A 15,317-nucleotide genomic window follows, 5' to 3' on the forward strand; every position below is an offset into this window, starting at 1 on the left:
ATTTTTACCCTGTTGTTTCGAAGTTCCTTAGGAGTTTGAATAATAAAAAGATACAATTTTAATTCTCAAATTCTTTTTTATTCACAAACACATAAAACACTGGTTCACTATAACCGAGTAGGGTCCTTGATATCGTTGACAAAGTTTTTCGCATTCTCCGTGGGCCGGTCAATAAACTTCCGAAAGCCACTCCAGCTGCTGGCTAGTCCGACTGGTGATTGTCGTTGAAGATTGGGCCGAAAAAATACGACCGCGGGATTTGGGGAGGTGTTACTTTGCGCAGCTTTCACCATGTTCGAGAGACTTGGAAATCTATCCGTCGGCCGTGGTCCTGTAAATATACAAGCGTTTTAGAAAATCTGAAATTCACTTAAATATTCACTATTTATTAACTTACACTTACCATTTTGCATCCTGAATCCTCCTTATTTATAGCACTGACCATACTGACTGGACAGTCGATTTCGTTTTTTGGATAATTTACGCACTCTGGAATCGATAGTACGCAATATCGATTCCAGAGTGCGCATCGATCGATTTGAAGAAATGCTATCCCAGTTAGAAAGTGCCACCCGACTTTCGCAAAAAAAACAGGCAATTCAGACGATAAAATCGTGCAAAACAGGTACATTTTTCCTATAGGGCATTTCTACCGGAAAAATTATAGGTTCGCCACCTGCCGTCGGTATTGTGAACCTGCTAAATTTGACGAAAAAAATTAGCCAGAAAATGATCGAATTTTTGTTCTAAGTGTCCTGTCAGTATGATCAGTGTTTATAGCATACTCCGATTCACTGGTTTGATTTTTAAAACGAGCGACCGAACTTAATTCGATTTTTCGGTTTTCTGTTCTTCTTGCAAGTCAATCCAAAATATCTTCTAAGTTTAAAGTTTTTGTTTCAAAAAATTATTCTTTTCCGTTTAAAACATTTTTCTTTGGTTGAAAGAAAATTTACTTTGTTGCTAAAGAAATATGCAATTGAACAAATTTCTCTTGAATCAAAGAATTTGTCTGAAACCCCCCCCCCCCCCCCCCCCCTTACACGCATCGAATATTGGTATCAAATTTGTGATTTTCACTTTTTTCCAAATTGCCCAGATTTTTTTTATCTTTAACACCTGGCATCCCTGCTTGTCTTGAATGTCGACGCCTTCTCAGCCTGAGAGTCTGGGTTGCCAAGTACCCAGATTTGTCTGTAAAACACAGACTTTTAGCACTTCGTCCAGACATTTGTCAGACACAGATTTTGCCCAGATTTTTGCTGATAGTGCCAAGATTTAACAGACTTTCAAAATTGAGTATTAAAATCAATATTCATGTATCGGATATGACCGTAAGTGCCAGATTATTGGGATTGGGCCTGCTAAAAAGAATAAAGCTTGCTCTTTACTCTTACACAGATTTCCATAAGAATGACAGCTAATCGGAGTGAAATTGGAGTGAAGGCTATTGCTTTCTCTGTTTAACACACGAGAAATCGTATACCCGGGTTGCGAGCGCGCCCATCGCCCATACTAGAAATCTTGCTGGTATGCACCTGGGGGAGGAAGACTGAAATTTGCTGTATCGTTTTCTGTATCGTTTTTTTACTGTTCGGCAAAAAGCCAGCAATTGTTGAAAAGATTTGTAATCGTTCAAATTTTTTGCTTTAGATGATCAGTTTCGTGTAGCGAGTCATGTAACTCAGTTGTTTAGGTACTTAATTTAGATTTGGCTGTTTTTAGAACAACCATTAATCAAACCATTTTTATCTATCAGCTTCAAAACTTTAACGAAATTTGAGCGACTCAATACGCCTGATCATGCAAGAATATGCCAGAGCAAAACAAAACCTAATTAAATCATTGTTTCATGCAAAACAAGTGCTTTTCAGCATCAAACAAGTTTTGTTAAAAATCACTAAATAAGAATTTTTAACCTTCGCACTGGTCGGTAGATTGATGAGAGAAATTTGACGTTTGAAATATTTTTTTCTTTTTTTATTCAGTCTTCCTCCCCCAGGTATGCACGTGTATTTCACCAATCATTCATTAAAACTTAACTTTTTAAATTAGATCGGCATGGTAAGTAGTAGGAAACAGTGTTTGTTATATTCTCAACTAGAAAATATTAAGAATATAAAACCACACAAGCACTTCACTCTTGAACTATGAAACAATGAAATATGTTCTCCAGTTCAGAAAAAGCTGAACATACCACAACTTTTCCAAACACTATCAGTTATACCTGATGAATGATAAAGGCCAATTATTCATTTCCAAAACATTTTTATAAAGAACATACTATTAAAAGTTCAGTTTAATAAGGTAATGAAAATAATTTGTTTATTTTATTTCAGTCTTAAGCAAAGTTGCGAAATCTCATTAAATGGAGATTTTATCGAGTGAGGTTTTTCCTTTTTGAATCTCAGTGCGAAACGTTAACGTTGTTCGTGAATAAAACTTTTCATTTTAAAACATCTTTCTGAAGAATGTATTATTATTACTTTTAAGAATTTTGATAATAATATTTTTGTCTTAGGTTAATGAAAGTATTACAGGATGAGCAAAAGGTATTTATGACCACACTTAGCACTGAAATATGTTGATAAGTCTCGCTCGTATTCAGACGATTAAAGATTTATGAAAGTTATGAAATTGTATTTCCCACAGTCATGTGCTTTTAAATCTGTTAAAAACGTTGATGCAAAGTTTTGCAATCATGCACAAAATTCTTTAAAAAAAACCACAATGACACATTCCACGTGCTTGTACCGCTCAAAAGTGATTTTTATCCGTTCGCGTATCAAAAATTCCCAAAATTGTCTATAATTTTGATAATTCAAATCAAACAAAACCAACAGAAAAAAGAGAAAAAAGTTTTTTTACACATGTTTTAGATGATTTTGAAAATCTGTTTTTTGTTGGAAAAAGTGGTGTTTTGACAACTTTTACAAAATCATTAATTTTAATTTATGGATGATTTTATTTTTGGAAATATTTTTAGTATGTTCAGAAGCCAAAAACACGGCTTCATTATGTAGAAAAAAGAATTTGTTTATATCCAATGTAGTTGATTTGAAAAGCGAACATAAACAATCGCAAATGAGTGAATTCACGTCACAAAAAAAGGGTAGTTTTTAATTTCATGAGGAAACCCTGACATTTTTTTAAATTAAAAAATGAGATTTTCTTTGAAAATGATAAGACGATTCTAAAACTCTAAAATTTATAGACATCGGTTGGAATCTAGCTGAGTTACATAATACTTGAGTTTTTATTCGCGTTCGAATTCGCAATCAACTGAGGCGGACGGAAAAGCAAAATAAAAAACATTCAAACGATAAGCGCATTGTTAAATTACCAAATCCGAAGGTAAAGTGAACTACACGCACCAATATTTTTGTATTTTATTGATGTGAATGAATGTAACAATGTAGGAATTACTATGCAGATACTATTTGTAAGGGGAACAAAAATAAAATTATCTTGAGTATAGTATTTTCGACAGTACGATTGACGATGTGTCATGATTATCATGCGCGTAGTAATTTGAAGAACACAAATCGGGCAATGTCAGAGTATCATACGCATGGTATTTTAAACCAGATGAAAATATAATGAGCTATCAAAGTTTGCAAAGTAAAAATACTATGTCGTAGTATTATTTCGTAGTAGATTTTTCTTAGAAAATATTTAAATCGTGGTTGAAAATACTAAATGATGGATATGACATAGTAAAATTATCATGACTCTGTATTTGAAAAACCCATGCAATTTTTTTCCATGTAGTAAAGACACAAATCGATTGTTCACCGAAACACTCACCTGCGCTGGACGATTTCCAATCGAATAGACACGAAAAAATTACTATGAGCTGTCAAAGTTCGCATAGTAAAAATACTATGTCGTAGTACTTTAGTCCAGATCTTTGGTAGAAAATACTAAATCGTGGTAGAAAATATTAGATCGTGGACATAGTAAAATTACCATGATCCTGTATTTGTAAAACCCATACAATTTTTTTCCGTGTATGTTTTGGTTTTGAATACTATAGTCAATTTTATACTTCGCGGTTACTACGAATAATATGGAGATTTCAAAATCCAAACCCATTTAAGAAAATATGATTTCACGTTGAAATTTATTGTTTAATTAAAAAACCATTGTTTTGTTATACTTTTATCACGTTTTATCATGGTCTTTGCTATTCGAGTATTCAAATAAGAATGGTTAAAAATACTCAAAGCATATTTGTCACGGTGTAGTCACAGCTACATTCGTTATGTTCTTATAAGTGTGTATGTAAAGCGGGCCATAGACTACACAAATGGCTTGTGCCAATTCGATGATTCCATGACGATTTTTTTATTGTATGCTCAAGCATATTTCGCGCGAACACAAACGATTACTGGCGAAAACAGCTACAGCAACAAAAAAACCCCTCCACCCTGGCTGGGGCTAAGTAAATGGCCTGAATTTTAACCAACCAGCAACACCATGCCACAGAGGGTTGGTTGCTTGCACAAAAAATTTCGATCCCGATCGCTTTCATTCAAACCGTTTGCTTGCTCATTCAAGCAGTACCATAGACGATGTAAATCGAATTCACAGCGCCAAAATTTCATCGCATTTGCCCAAATTTGGTGTAGTCTATGGCCCGCTTAAAGCCACGGAAAAAAGATTCCCTTTGATTGTTATTTAAAAAAGGGAATTAAAGGGAATCTTTCGATTGGTTTGATTCAGTAGAGTTATTCATCCAAATAGGCTCACAACACATATAACAGTGAAAATGTGGAGTGAAGAACAAAGAAAAAAAAGGTAATCACTTCGAGGGAATTTTCTGTTACTTTGACGTAGCCTGATTTTGCCTGATTTTTATTTCCACAGTTCCCTGATTTTTGAAAAAAAAAATGTTGGCAGCCCTGCACACAAGGAGTCAGTTTTACGAGTGATGTTAAATGTATGACCAAGAAGTGTTGAAAAAGCGTTTGAAGGAAAAAAAAATCTATTCAGCAGATCGGATCCTTATGTTAAAATTTAAACTTTCTGAAATTTGGGGACCATCAACATGACCGAGTATGATGTTGGAAGTGAAAGATGCATCAAAGATAACTCAACGAGAAGACAGAGCATCAAGATTGCATCTGTCTTAATACGCAGGAAGGTGACACGATCGTTCCAAGGTAAATTGCCTACAAAGGAGTTTCTTTCTAATAAAAGATCCAGTGACCCAGGTGATATTTCAATCACAATTTATTTTCCTAATGACAATTCGTTGCAACATTGGATATGGGCGTAAAAGACGTTATATTTAATTTTGTTGTATATAAAATTAAATAACTCATTTTCGTTAACTGCTAAAAATGTTTTCAAAATCATTTGTTCTCTACAAATATCAATCTTCATAACACAGCGACTTAAATTACAATTATCCTTTCTGTCTTATCAGTTCTCTCTCACTCCTGAAAATGAGCTATGTTTTGGGATTCAAATCATCACGCTGATTCATTTAAATGATTTGGCATTCGGGAAACGACTGCTTGATACCAGTATCTACAATCTACATACATATTTGTATCTAGAGTTAAACCGTAAAAATCTATTTGAATCCTAGTATAATTCGCTAAAAATATGCTCATAATTCTAAACAATTACATTGCTTCCGGTTCTTAGCGATTGTTTTCGTTCGCTAAAAGTTATTGTAATAAAACTCTGCCTTCTTATCACCCACTGACAGTCAAACATTGGTAGGGTTTCTAGGAATTGACGAATTCCGCAGGCGACCGTTAGAGCTGGAGCTGCCGTTTCTGGAAAATTAACACGTGCTATTTTATCTGAGCAAATTTGAACAATGATGAGTTTATATGTTGTTGACATCGTTCGTTGTTTTATGGTTCAATGGGCAGTGATCATTCATGCAATAACCTTCCAGTGGTACTGCATATTGAGGATAACATAAGTTCTTCCTTCAACGCAATCATTGCTGTTGAGTCCGAATTCTGCGTTTGCTACCGAATTTTAAGCAAAGTTGATTATTCCAGTAGATAGCCGTGCGAACTGGACTGAAACGGTTTTCAGTTCTGCATAAAAATGAGCCAATTTGGAAAAAATAATAAAAATGAAAAATATGTAGGAGAGTCATTTTTTATTGTAAGGATGACAATTGTAAGCAGTGAGAAAAGCCTTGACGTTAGCACAAATGAGCTGGATTTAATTTACACTACACAAAACGAAAGTACGCAAAATATTAAAAACGTTCAGATTTAAATCAAATTTTGCAATTCCGAATCATTTTTCGTACTTTATATAAACAAACTCAGAAATCATAATCGATTTTTTAAATTTTTTTTATCTAAAATGAAAATTGCATTTAAATTTGAAGAACAAATTTTTGAGTTTTAAAATTTAAAGTTGCAAAAAGTTGATTTTTTTTTCAGCACGAGTCGTAAGTTTATTCAACAAGACTTGTCAAGTTGCATAATTACGTCGAGTGCTGAAAAATCATATGCTGAACTAGAAATTTCGTCAAAATAATTTGTAAACCCAGTCTAGTTTTTCAATTAGAAATGAATATTTCCAAACCACAGATTTAAAAAAAAATCTGAAATCTAAATTAATCGTCAAATCAGGTAATAAATTAACCATGATAAATTGTTAGTAAAATTGGAAAATTGATGATTGTAATTCATCTTAATTCTTAATTAACATTTCTTTTCTTCATTTTCAACTGAAGAGCTGATTGAAAAATTCCGCTGCAGTGTTTATAATTAGAAAAATCGCGATTCGAAATGTGAATTTTTGATGAGGAAAAAATTCAAATGTTTATGATATTAGAACACAAAAATTCTGATTTGAAAAACATGAACAAACTTATCAAAAATATTTATTCAAATTTAAATAGATTGACTTTAAAAATCGGTCATTAAAAAAAAGTACTATAAAATTCATAAAATTTGGTAAATTCATTTGAAAAAAAAAAATGAAGATGCAAAAGATAAGTTTTTTAACATTTCAGAAGGATTTTTTTTTTCAATAAACATGTCTCACCATAATGGTAAAAACTTATTTGTAGAATTTGATTGATAACTCAAAGGAACAGCATTTTGGTTTGTTTATTTTATTTAACGACCGTTTAAAAACTTAGGTCATTCTGGTCAATAGCATTTTGGTGTTTATGTTTTAATGGTTGATTTGGTAGATTCCAGCATCCTGAACTCGAATCTTTTGTCAAATTTGAATCATCACATTTAGTTTTGATTGTATGGAGTTTTAAAATGTGTCAGTTTTAAGTGAAATCAGTCATTGATAACTGATTAACTATCACACCTACATTTAAGAAAAAATCTGACTCTGATTTCGTTATTTAATTAAGGAATAATATTTTGATGATGATACATGATCTAAAAAAGTAAAATTAAACAGGTTTTAAAAATTTGGGAAGATATGTATTTTTGACAATACTGCAGAAAGTTAAACAAAAACTTGATTTCATTCACAAATTTTATGGAACCTGCTGAACGATTAGATTCATGCTTTAAAAAGTATTTAAAATTCAATTTGGTTTGAATCTTCTTTAAAAATTTGTTAAATGAGGAAAAACAAACAAATAGAAAACTTCTATAACTATTTCGCAGATTTCAAATTTTTCTTGAAGTGTTGAGGAAAGTTAATAAAATTGATTCAAAACTTTTTAATTTGAAATGTTATGTTTTGTTTTTAAATTTTGTCAAAAACTGCAGAACTTCCTTACATAATTTTAACCTATTTTGAACAGTTATTTCAATAACAAAAGCTGATAAAAAATTGATAAAAGAAGGGTCCGAAATTCATTCCAGGCTTGACATTGAACCATGCAACGGAACAGTAAAAGATTAATCAACACGTTATCATAAGAGGCAATGCAAGTGTGTTAATTTATAAAATACTAGCTGACCCGGTGTGCTTTGCTACACCGTCCAAAAATAAATGTAATTAGTAAAAAATTGTTCAAATTTAGATTTTTGTAAGCATTTTTTTAAGTCAAACCTCATCATAGTTCAGATCCAACAACTATGAAATGAGAGCTGCAGCTGGAGTTCCGAATTGCAATTCAAAGATGGTATATATTATTTACTGAAACTTGACCTCTAAATTAGTTTTTTAAGATCTGAAATTTGTACTCTGTTTTAGACAACAAATGCTACATACATTAACACGAACTAAATATGGAAGTATTTTTGCAAATCTTTCAATTGGTTTTAATTCGATTGATAAAATCCAATCCGTGTCACATCTAGGCGTCATTTATTTCCACGTGCTGTGTACAATTAAGCAAGAAAAAACACATCTAGGTTGCATATCGCCCCCACCTGCATAAGCAATATGGGAATGTGGTTAAGAAACAGGCGCCTAATTGTTGAATTTTTCCAGCAATCAATTAACAGTAGGTATGCTTTGGTTAGACGAAAAACAAACCCCTCAAAGAAAAGAAAATCTCTAAAAATGGATGGGATGACTTTTCAATTTCAGATTTTGACAAAAAAAAATGTATATATTTTATTCGATCGGCAAAATGTCAATCTGGGTCACATCTAGGCGTCATTCATAACCATGTGCTGTACAAAAGAGCTAGGAATCAAGTAGAGAAAAAATCACATCAAGACTTCATATCGCCACCCCTTGCATTGAAAACATGCTGGGTTGAGAAATACGCGCCAAAATATTCCCACTGATCAGTATGCTATGCCATGGTTACTATCCTCCCGCGATGTTTGCTCGCGACCGACGCCTCGACCATGGGCGAGGGGCGCGCTCGCAATCCCGGTATACGATTTTTCATGTGTTAAACAGAGAAAGCAATAGCCTTCACTCCAGTTTCACTCCAATTAGCTGTCATTCTTATGGAAATCTGTGTAAGAGTAAAGAGCAAGCTTTATTCTTTTTAGCAGGCCCAAGCCTAATGAATACGAAAAACAAACAGCCCAAAGGAAAAAAATCTCGAGAAAATGGATGTCATGATTTTAATTTGTTTCGAAAAACTACTAATTTAGTATGGGAGCCCCCTCTCCCTTAAGTCGGAGCGGTTTGTTACTATTATAGAAAAGCCCCAAAAACCCTCAGATGCCAAGTTTTACGATGGTCGGTTCAGTAGTTTCCGACACTATAGGGAACAGACAGACAGACACACATTCATCTATTATATAAAATTCTCTTGTAACGGTGTTTGTAGTAGGGTAAGTGAGCCTTAACTTGGTATGCTCCTTATCTTGGCATGCCAAAATGCATTTTGATGATTTACATGTCAAACATATGCCTAAAATTAAAAAATAAATTAAACATAAAAGAAAATCGCATATGTCTACATTCTGCATAGCATTTGTACGCAAATTAAACCAAATAACTGCGTAATAATTTTTTTTCACATGCCAAACTGGAATTAAAATTTGGATTCTCGGAAAAAAAATCTGAAAGGAACCTACCTTGCTAATGCAAATGCCATCTTCGGATTGATTTTAAAAACACACTTCCCTATGAAAAAATCATTAAAAAATACCGTTGGTTACAGCAAAACATGGCAAAAGCTATAAAAATATAACCTACTGCAAACAACGTACATTTTCTATCTAAAATTGAAGAATATGAAATGAATTTGCGGCTTTATCGGTGAGGGTTAAAGAGTTGAAATGAAAGACGGTTAGAAGAACAGAAGAAAATTCTAAGGTGGTGAAAAGAGCGAAGAGCATTTGAAATAGAAGCTTGACCACATGCTAAATTCTTTGTCCCGCATCAATTAACTGTATTGAAGAAGTAGTACCCAATAGAGAAGGCACTACATTTTTCGATACAGTTAATTATGGATGGTTCGACCGCCATGTGAGTGTGCACATGTGCCGAACGGACAAAAAATTTAGCATGTGGTTGCTCTGTTAAGTCTTCTATTGTGCGATATGGTTCCGTCGATGGCTAGGTAGATTTCTTATTTTCGTTTTGTGCGGATGTTCCAACTGGATTGAGTTGTCGCATACGGTCAACGGTCAGAAATCTTGGCCTAACTATTTTCGATTATCGGAACGATGTTTTGTAATTGATTTTTATAGCCGAATTATTTTTATTATTTTAAGAGGAGAAATCACCGTGAATTTGTTTTATGAAATGAATTTGCGGCTTTATCGGTGAGGGTTAAAGAGTTGAAATGAAAGACGGATAGAAGAACAGAAGAAAATTCTAAGGTGGTGAAAAGAGCGAAGAGCATTTGAAATAGAAGCTTGACCACATGCTAAATTCTTTGTCCCGCATCAATTAACTGTATTGAAGAAGTAGTACCCAATAGAGAAGGCACTACATTTTTCGATACAGTTAATTATGGATGGTTCGACCGCCATGTGAGTGTGCACATGTGCCGAACGGACAAAAAATTTAGCATGTGGTTGCTCTGTTAAGTCTTCTATTGTGCGATATCGTTCCGTCGATGGCTAGGTAGATTTCTTATTTTCGTTTTGTGCGGATGTTCCAACTGGATTGAGTTGTTGCATACGGTCAACGGTCAGAAATCTTGGCCTAACTATTTTCGATTATCGGAACGATGTTTTGTAATTGATTTTTATAGCCGAATTATTTTTATTATTTTATTTTATTTATTTTTATTATATATTCTCCATGAGAACTCATAAAATGACTTTTCGGGGAGAAGTAGAAATATGGTTATTTTTCAAACGTAATCAGAAAGAGCGGCGAAGTAAAAAATGGTTATTTTTGAACCGTTATTAAACGGCAATAGCAATATTGAACTATATTAAAAAATTATCGACAAAATTAAGCAAAAACACGTTTTTCAAATATGTTATTTATATTATAGTCTGGACATGGACCGATTTAACCCTTTAATGCATAATGTTGTTTTAAAACAACAGTGAAAAAAGTCAAATTTTACGCATACCTTCTCGAATAACTCACGTATGATTGGAAAATCAGTTCCAACAACATCCTGAGCTGATTTCCTGTAATCTCTAGCACAACTTAAGTGAAAGAATGTTCCGTGAATATCAATGCGTTGTTGAGATAAATTTGATTTAATTAGTGTTGTTTTAAAACAACACTATGCATTAAAGGGTTAATTGTGAACTCGATTCAGTTACGCGGTATAATGGAATTTTCCGTAACGCGTTCGTCTGCACATCGATTGTATTCAAAATGGCTACGATAAAAACACCAAATTATTCAAACATTTTATGGTTAACGCGCGAGAACTACAAAAATGGTTAAAATTCATTAAGGAAAAATTCTTAAAAAATAACCATATTGCCAGTTTTTGGGCCAAAGCCATAAAATGGTTATTTTTGAACCAAAAATGTTTAAATAAAAATGAGCGTGTATTTCAAATGCTCTTCGCTCTTTTCACCACCTTAGAATTTTCTTCTGTTCTTCTATCCGTCTTTCATTTCAACTCTTTAACCCTCACCGATAAAGCCGCAAATTCATTTCATAAAACAAATTCACGGTGATTTCTCCTCTTAAAATAATATTGAAGAATATATAAACAATTTTTTTGCCTAATCTTGGCATGAAATTCCACTAATTGAGGTTTGTATGTATGTGTGAGAACGAAATCAGTAGGCAGTCGGCAGCCGGCAGCCGGCAGACATTCGTCGGTCGTTAGTGCACAGTGGTCTGGAAATTGGAAAGCCGGTCGAAATTAAGAAGAATGATTGAAATAACTTAAAAATACCATAAATGTATTTTGGACTATAATCATTTTATTTATCTCTCAAGCGTATTTGGCATCTTAGTTGGAATTATAATGCCACAGTTTTAACTGCCTTTTTCTTTGGTAAATTTCTAGAACTTTTCTTCTCAAACAATTTACCTCTAAGCACCAAATCAACCGGATCCGGATCCGAATCGATATCTTGGATCTCAACGTTGAAGTTACATAATCCATACTCAAAAAAAAAATCACATTTGGAAATAAGGGTCAACGTATTTGGATTTCATTTTATTTGTGCTGGAGATGAACATTTGCTGCATATGTGTCGATTTGAAAGGCATGGTTACAAAGTTCAAATTATGACATTCTAAATATTATGTTTATTGAAAAAAGTAATTGCATTACATTGTTGAAAAACTATTACATTGTCGAAGAACTTTTGAAGGTACACATAACAGGAAGCCTATAATCATGAGAAATCTAGTCAACCATGCCTTAGAGGCCAAGATTGGGTACATTTACCCTACTACTCCTCCGGAATGACCAAAACGATTCAAATGAAATTATTTTTAGAATAAAGTCTGCTTCATTCAATATTGGAAGTTCCAATTTGGAACAAATTCTTTTGCTCATTGTGGCGCTCCTAGTGGACGGATTTGGAAACTTTTTTCACCCACGTGTCGGGAAATTCATTACCTTTCACCATGTATTTATGTCATAACACCAAACGATAGCATTTTGTAAACAACCGCCATGGAAGCCGAACGGAGAGATCAAATTGTGCACAGTTTTCTTGAAAATCCATTGTTGTCGGCATCGAAGCTAGCTAAACAGCTTAAAATGCCCAGAAATACCGTATGGCGTGTTATCAAGCAGTACAAGGAAACATTGACGACGGCTCGGAAGCCGCATTCGAAGCGTCTGAGTGGAACTGTCGACCGGAAACTGCGTGGGAAAGTCATCAAGGCCGTCAAGAGGAATCCCAATCTTTCAGACCGCGATTTGGCCAATAAGATCCATGCCGCTCACAGTACGGTGCGACGAATTCGTCTCCGGGAAGGAATAAGGTCATTCCGAGCCAGCAAACAGCCAAATCGGACGCTGAAGCAGAACAATGTGGCCAGAATCCGTGCTCGAAAGCTGTACGACCAAGTGCTGACCAAGTTCGACGGATGTATTCTGATGGACGATGAGACCTACGTGAAGGCGGACTTTGGGCAAATCCCAGGTCAAAAATTTTATTTGGCGAAGGCTCGGGGGGATGTACCTGCAAAATTTAAGTTCGTGTTTGCGGATAAATTCGCCCGCAAGTACATGATTTGGCAGGGGATATGCAGATGTGGACAGAAAACCAAAGTCTTTCTCACTGACAAGACAATGACATCAGAAGTCTACAAAAAAGAGTGCCTACAGAAACGGATTCTGCCGTTTATTCGTGCCCACGACCGTCCAGTAATGTTTTGGCCGGACCTCGCAAGCTGCCATTACAGCAAAACGGTTATGGAATGGTACGCAACGAACGGGGTCAGCGTAATACCGAAGGACCTCAACCCCCCAAACTGCCCCCAGTTCCGGCCGATAGAGAAATACTGGGCAATCACGAAGCGGAGGCTTAAGGCAAAGGGAAAACTTGTTAGGAACATGACTCAAATGAAGAACTGGTGGAATCAAATCGCCAAAACGGTGGACGAAAAGGGTGTGCGCCGCCTAATGTGCCGTATTACGGGAAAAGTACGAGAATTTCTTCGAAACAGCAATGAATAATTTTTTTAATTTTTTTTTATGAAAGTGTAAAGAAAATGCTACATTTGTATGAAAAACAAATTATGAATTTGTTCATAAATGACTGAACTACACGCAATTGTTTGTGTTCCAATATTAAATGAAGCAGACTTTATTCTGTAGGCATGCGAATCGGTTTATATCGAATAAAAATGACAAAAAGTCGCATCAATTGTCCGTATTAATTAAATTTGTAGTTTTTTTAAATAAATTTTAGCCATGGCATCCATTTTTTCGAGATTTTCATTACTTTGGGCGCCAGGCGGTTTGTTTTTCGTCTCCATGGTCGAGGCGTCGCAAGCCAACGTCGAGAGAGGATAGTAACCATGGCATAGCATACTGATTAGTGGGAATATTTGGCCGCGCATTTCTCAACCAAGCATAATTTCAATGCATGTGGGGGCGATATGATGCCTAGATGTGTTTTTTTTCTTCTTGATTCCTAGATCATTTTGAACAGCACATAGTAATGAATGACACCTAAATGTGACCCAGATTGATATTCTGCCTATTGAATCAAAGTCATATAAACGAAATAAACTCTACATTTTTTTTTCACCCATTCACCGAAAAACACTGTACTGTTTTTTTACACACAATTCAAGGACGTAATTAACATGAAAAGTGTGTTGTTGTTTTATTTTATTTTATTTTTTTTTTTGATAAATTTTAACATAACCGGAAAGTGTTGAAAATACTATTAACTCCTGTCTTTTTACATGGTGGAACAAGTTCAAACGCGCCTTTTAGCCATGAAACATCTACCATTTTCGAATTTCCTCTCAAAAATGATTCAACATTGTATGAGAAAGGTCTGAAAGGGGGTATCCTGCGTATTGAATCTGAAGTGAATATTTATAATTATAAAAAGTGTCTTTGTAAATGAAGGTCTTTTGTTTAAAACAGCATTCACTAAAAGTGTATCAAACGTTTACTTTAACTGCAAAAAAACTGCAGATGTATCAATGAAATTTGATAAAACAAACGTATTAAATTCATTTCAAAGCCTTTACACTATATTTCGCATCTGTGAATAAGATCAGAAAAAGCAATGTGTTTTCACTAGCATTAATAATTGGGACAAATGTTAACTTAGAAATATCTTTTTGTCAACATTTTTGCATATTTCACTTTCAACAAAAGTTTGTTGAGAAATGATTTAGCTATGCAACAAACGAAAATTTATTTGTTTAAAGATTTACATATTTTTCTTATATTTATAAAAACTTTACTATGTTAAAATCCGTTTGCACTTGCTCTGGTATATCTGCATTAAAATTAAGATTGAAATAAAAAAATTGAAGCAAAAGAAACTTTGATAAATGTTACCCTTCTCGGTGCAAAAATCATCATTTAAAGTTTTGTGTGATGTTTACATATAAAAATTTGAAAATGTCTACTGTAATTCAGCCGATTAACAAAATTTAAACATATTTTTTTCTCCTTTTAAAACCATTCTTTTCCTTGATTCATTGAGTTGCAGTTTATTAATATGAATTTAATTTGCACTTTTTTCTAAAACAAATCAAAATAAAGTAATTTGCAGTATAAAAAGTCGTCAGATTTCAAACCATGTCAAAAGCTGTTTGGCATCACTTCAAGTTGTAATGTGTCATGTCTACAAGTTTAATATATTGCGAGAAAAATTATAAACCTGATTTTAACATGGGAAGGGATTTGGGTACGAGATATGTTTCTACGGTTGTTACAAACCTTTCTGCATTGCAGTGTGAAGAGGGGAGGGACAAAGGGAATTGCGAATTATAGCTTGAAAACTCATCAAACCAATAAAGGCATCCATACCAGTTTTTTGGCATAAATCGATAACTTATAAGGAGAGAGAATGTTTGGGTACGAAGAATTTAAGACC

The 15,317-nt window shown here is 34.1% G+C and overlaps 1 protein-coding gene across 8 annotated transcripts in view; it reads right to left on the bottom strand.

The window, feature by feature from the left end:
• Positions 1-5,212: 5,212 nt before the first annotated feature.
• The window catches only part of LOC129738893 (serine-rich adhesin for platelets), a 160,147-nt gene continuing 150,042 nt past the window's right edge, over positions 5,213-15,317 (bottom strand). For 5 of the 8 annotated variants that reach the window (XM_055730213.1, XM_055730216.1, XM_055730215.1 and 2 more), the window contains one exon: positions 5,646-6,062. In XM_055730213.1, coding sequence (XP_055586188.1) covers positions 5,960-6,062 — 103 coding nt within the window. In that variant the 3' untranslated portion in view covers positions 5,646-5,959. Of the gene's footprint in view, positions 6,063-15,317 lie in introns of all 8 variants that reach the window. The other 3 variants (XM_055730221.1, XM_055730219.1, XM_055730211.1) reach the window with 1 other exon arrangement.

This window comes from Uranotaenia lowii, chromosome 1, assembly GCF_029784155.1.
Source record: "Uranotaenia lowii strain MFRU-FL chromosome 1, ASM2978415v1, whole genome shotgun sequence".
In the NCBI taxonomy this organism is placed as follows: Eukaryota; Metazoa; Arthropoda; class Insecta; order Diptera; family Culicidae; genus Uranotaenia; species Uranotaenia lowii.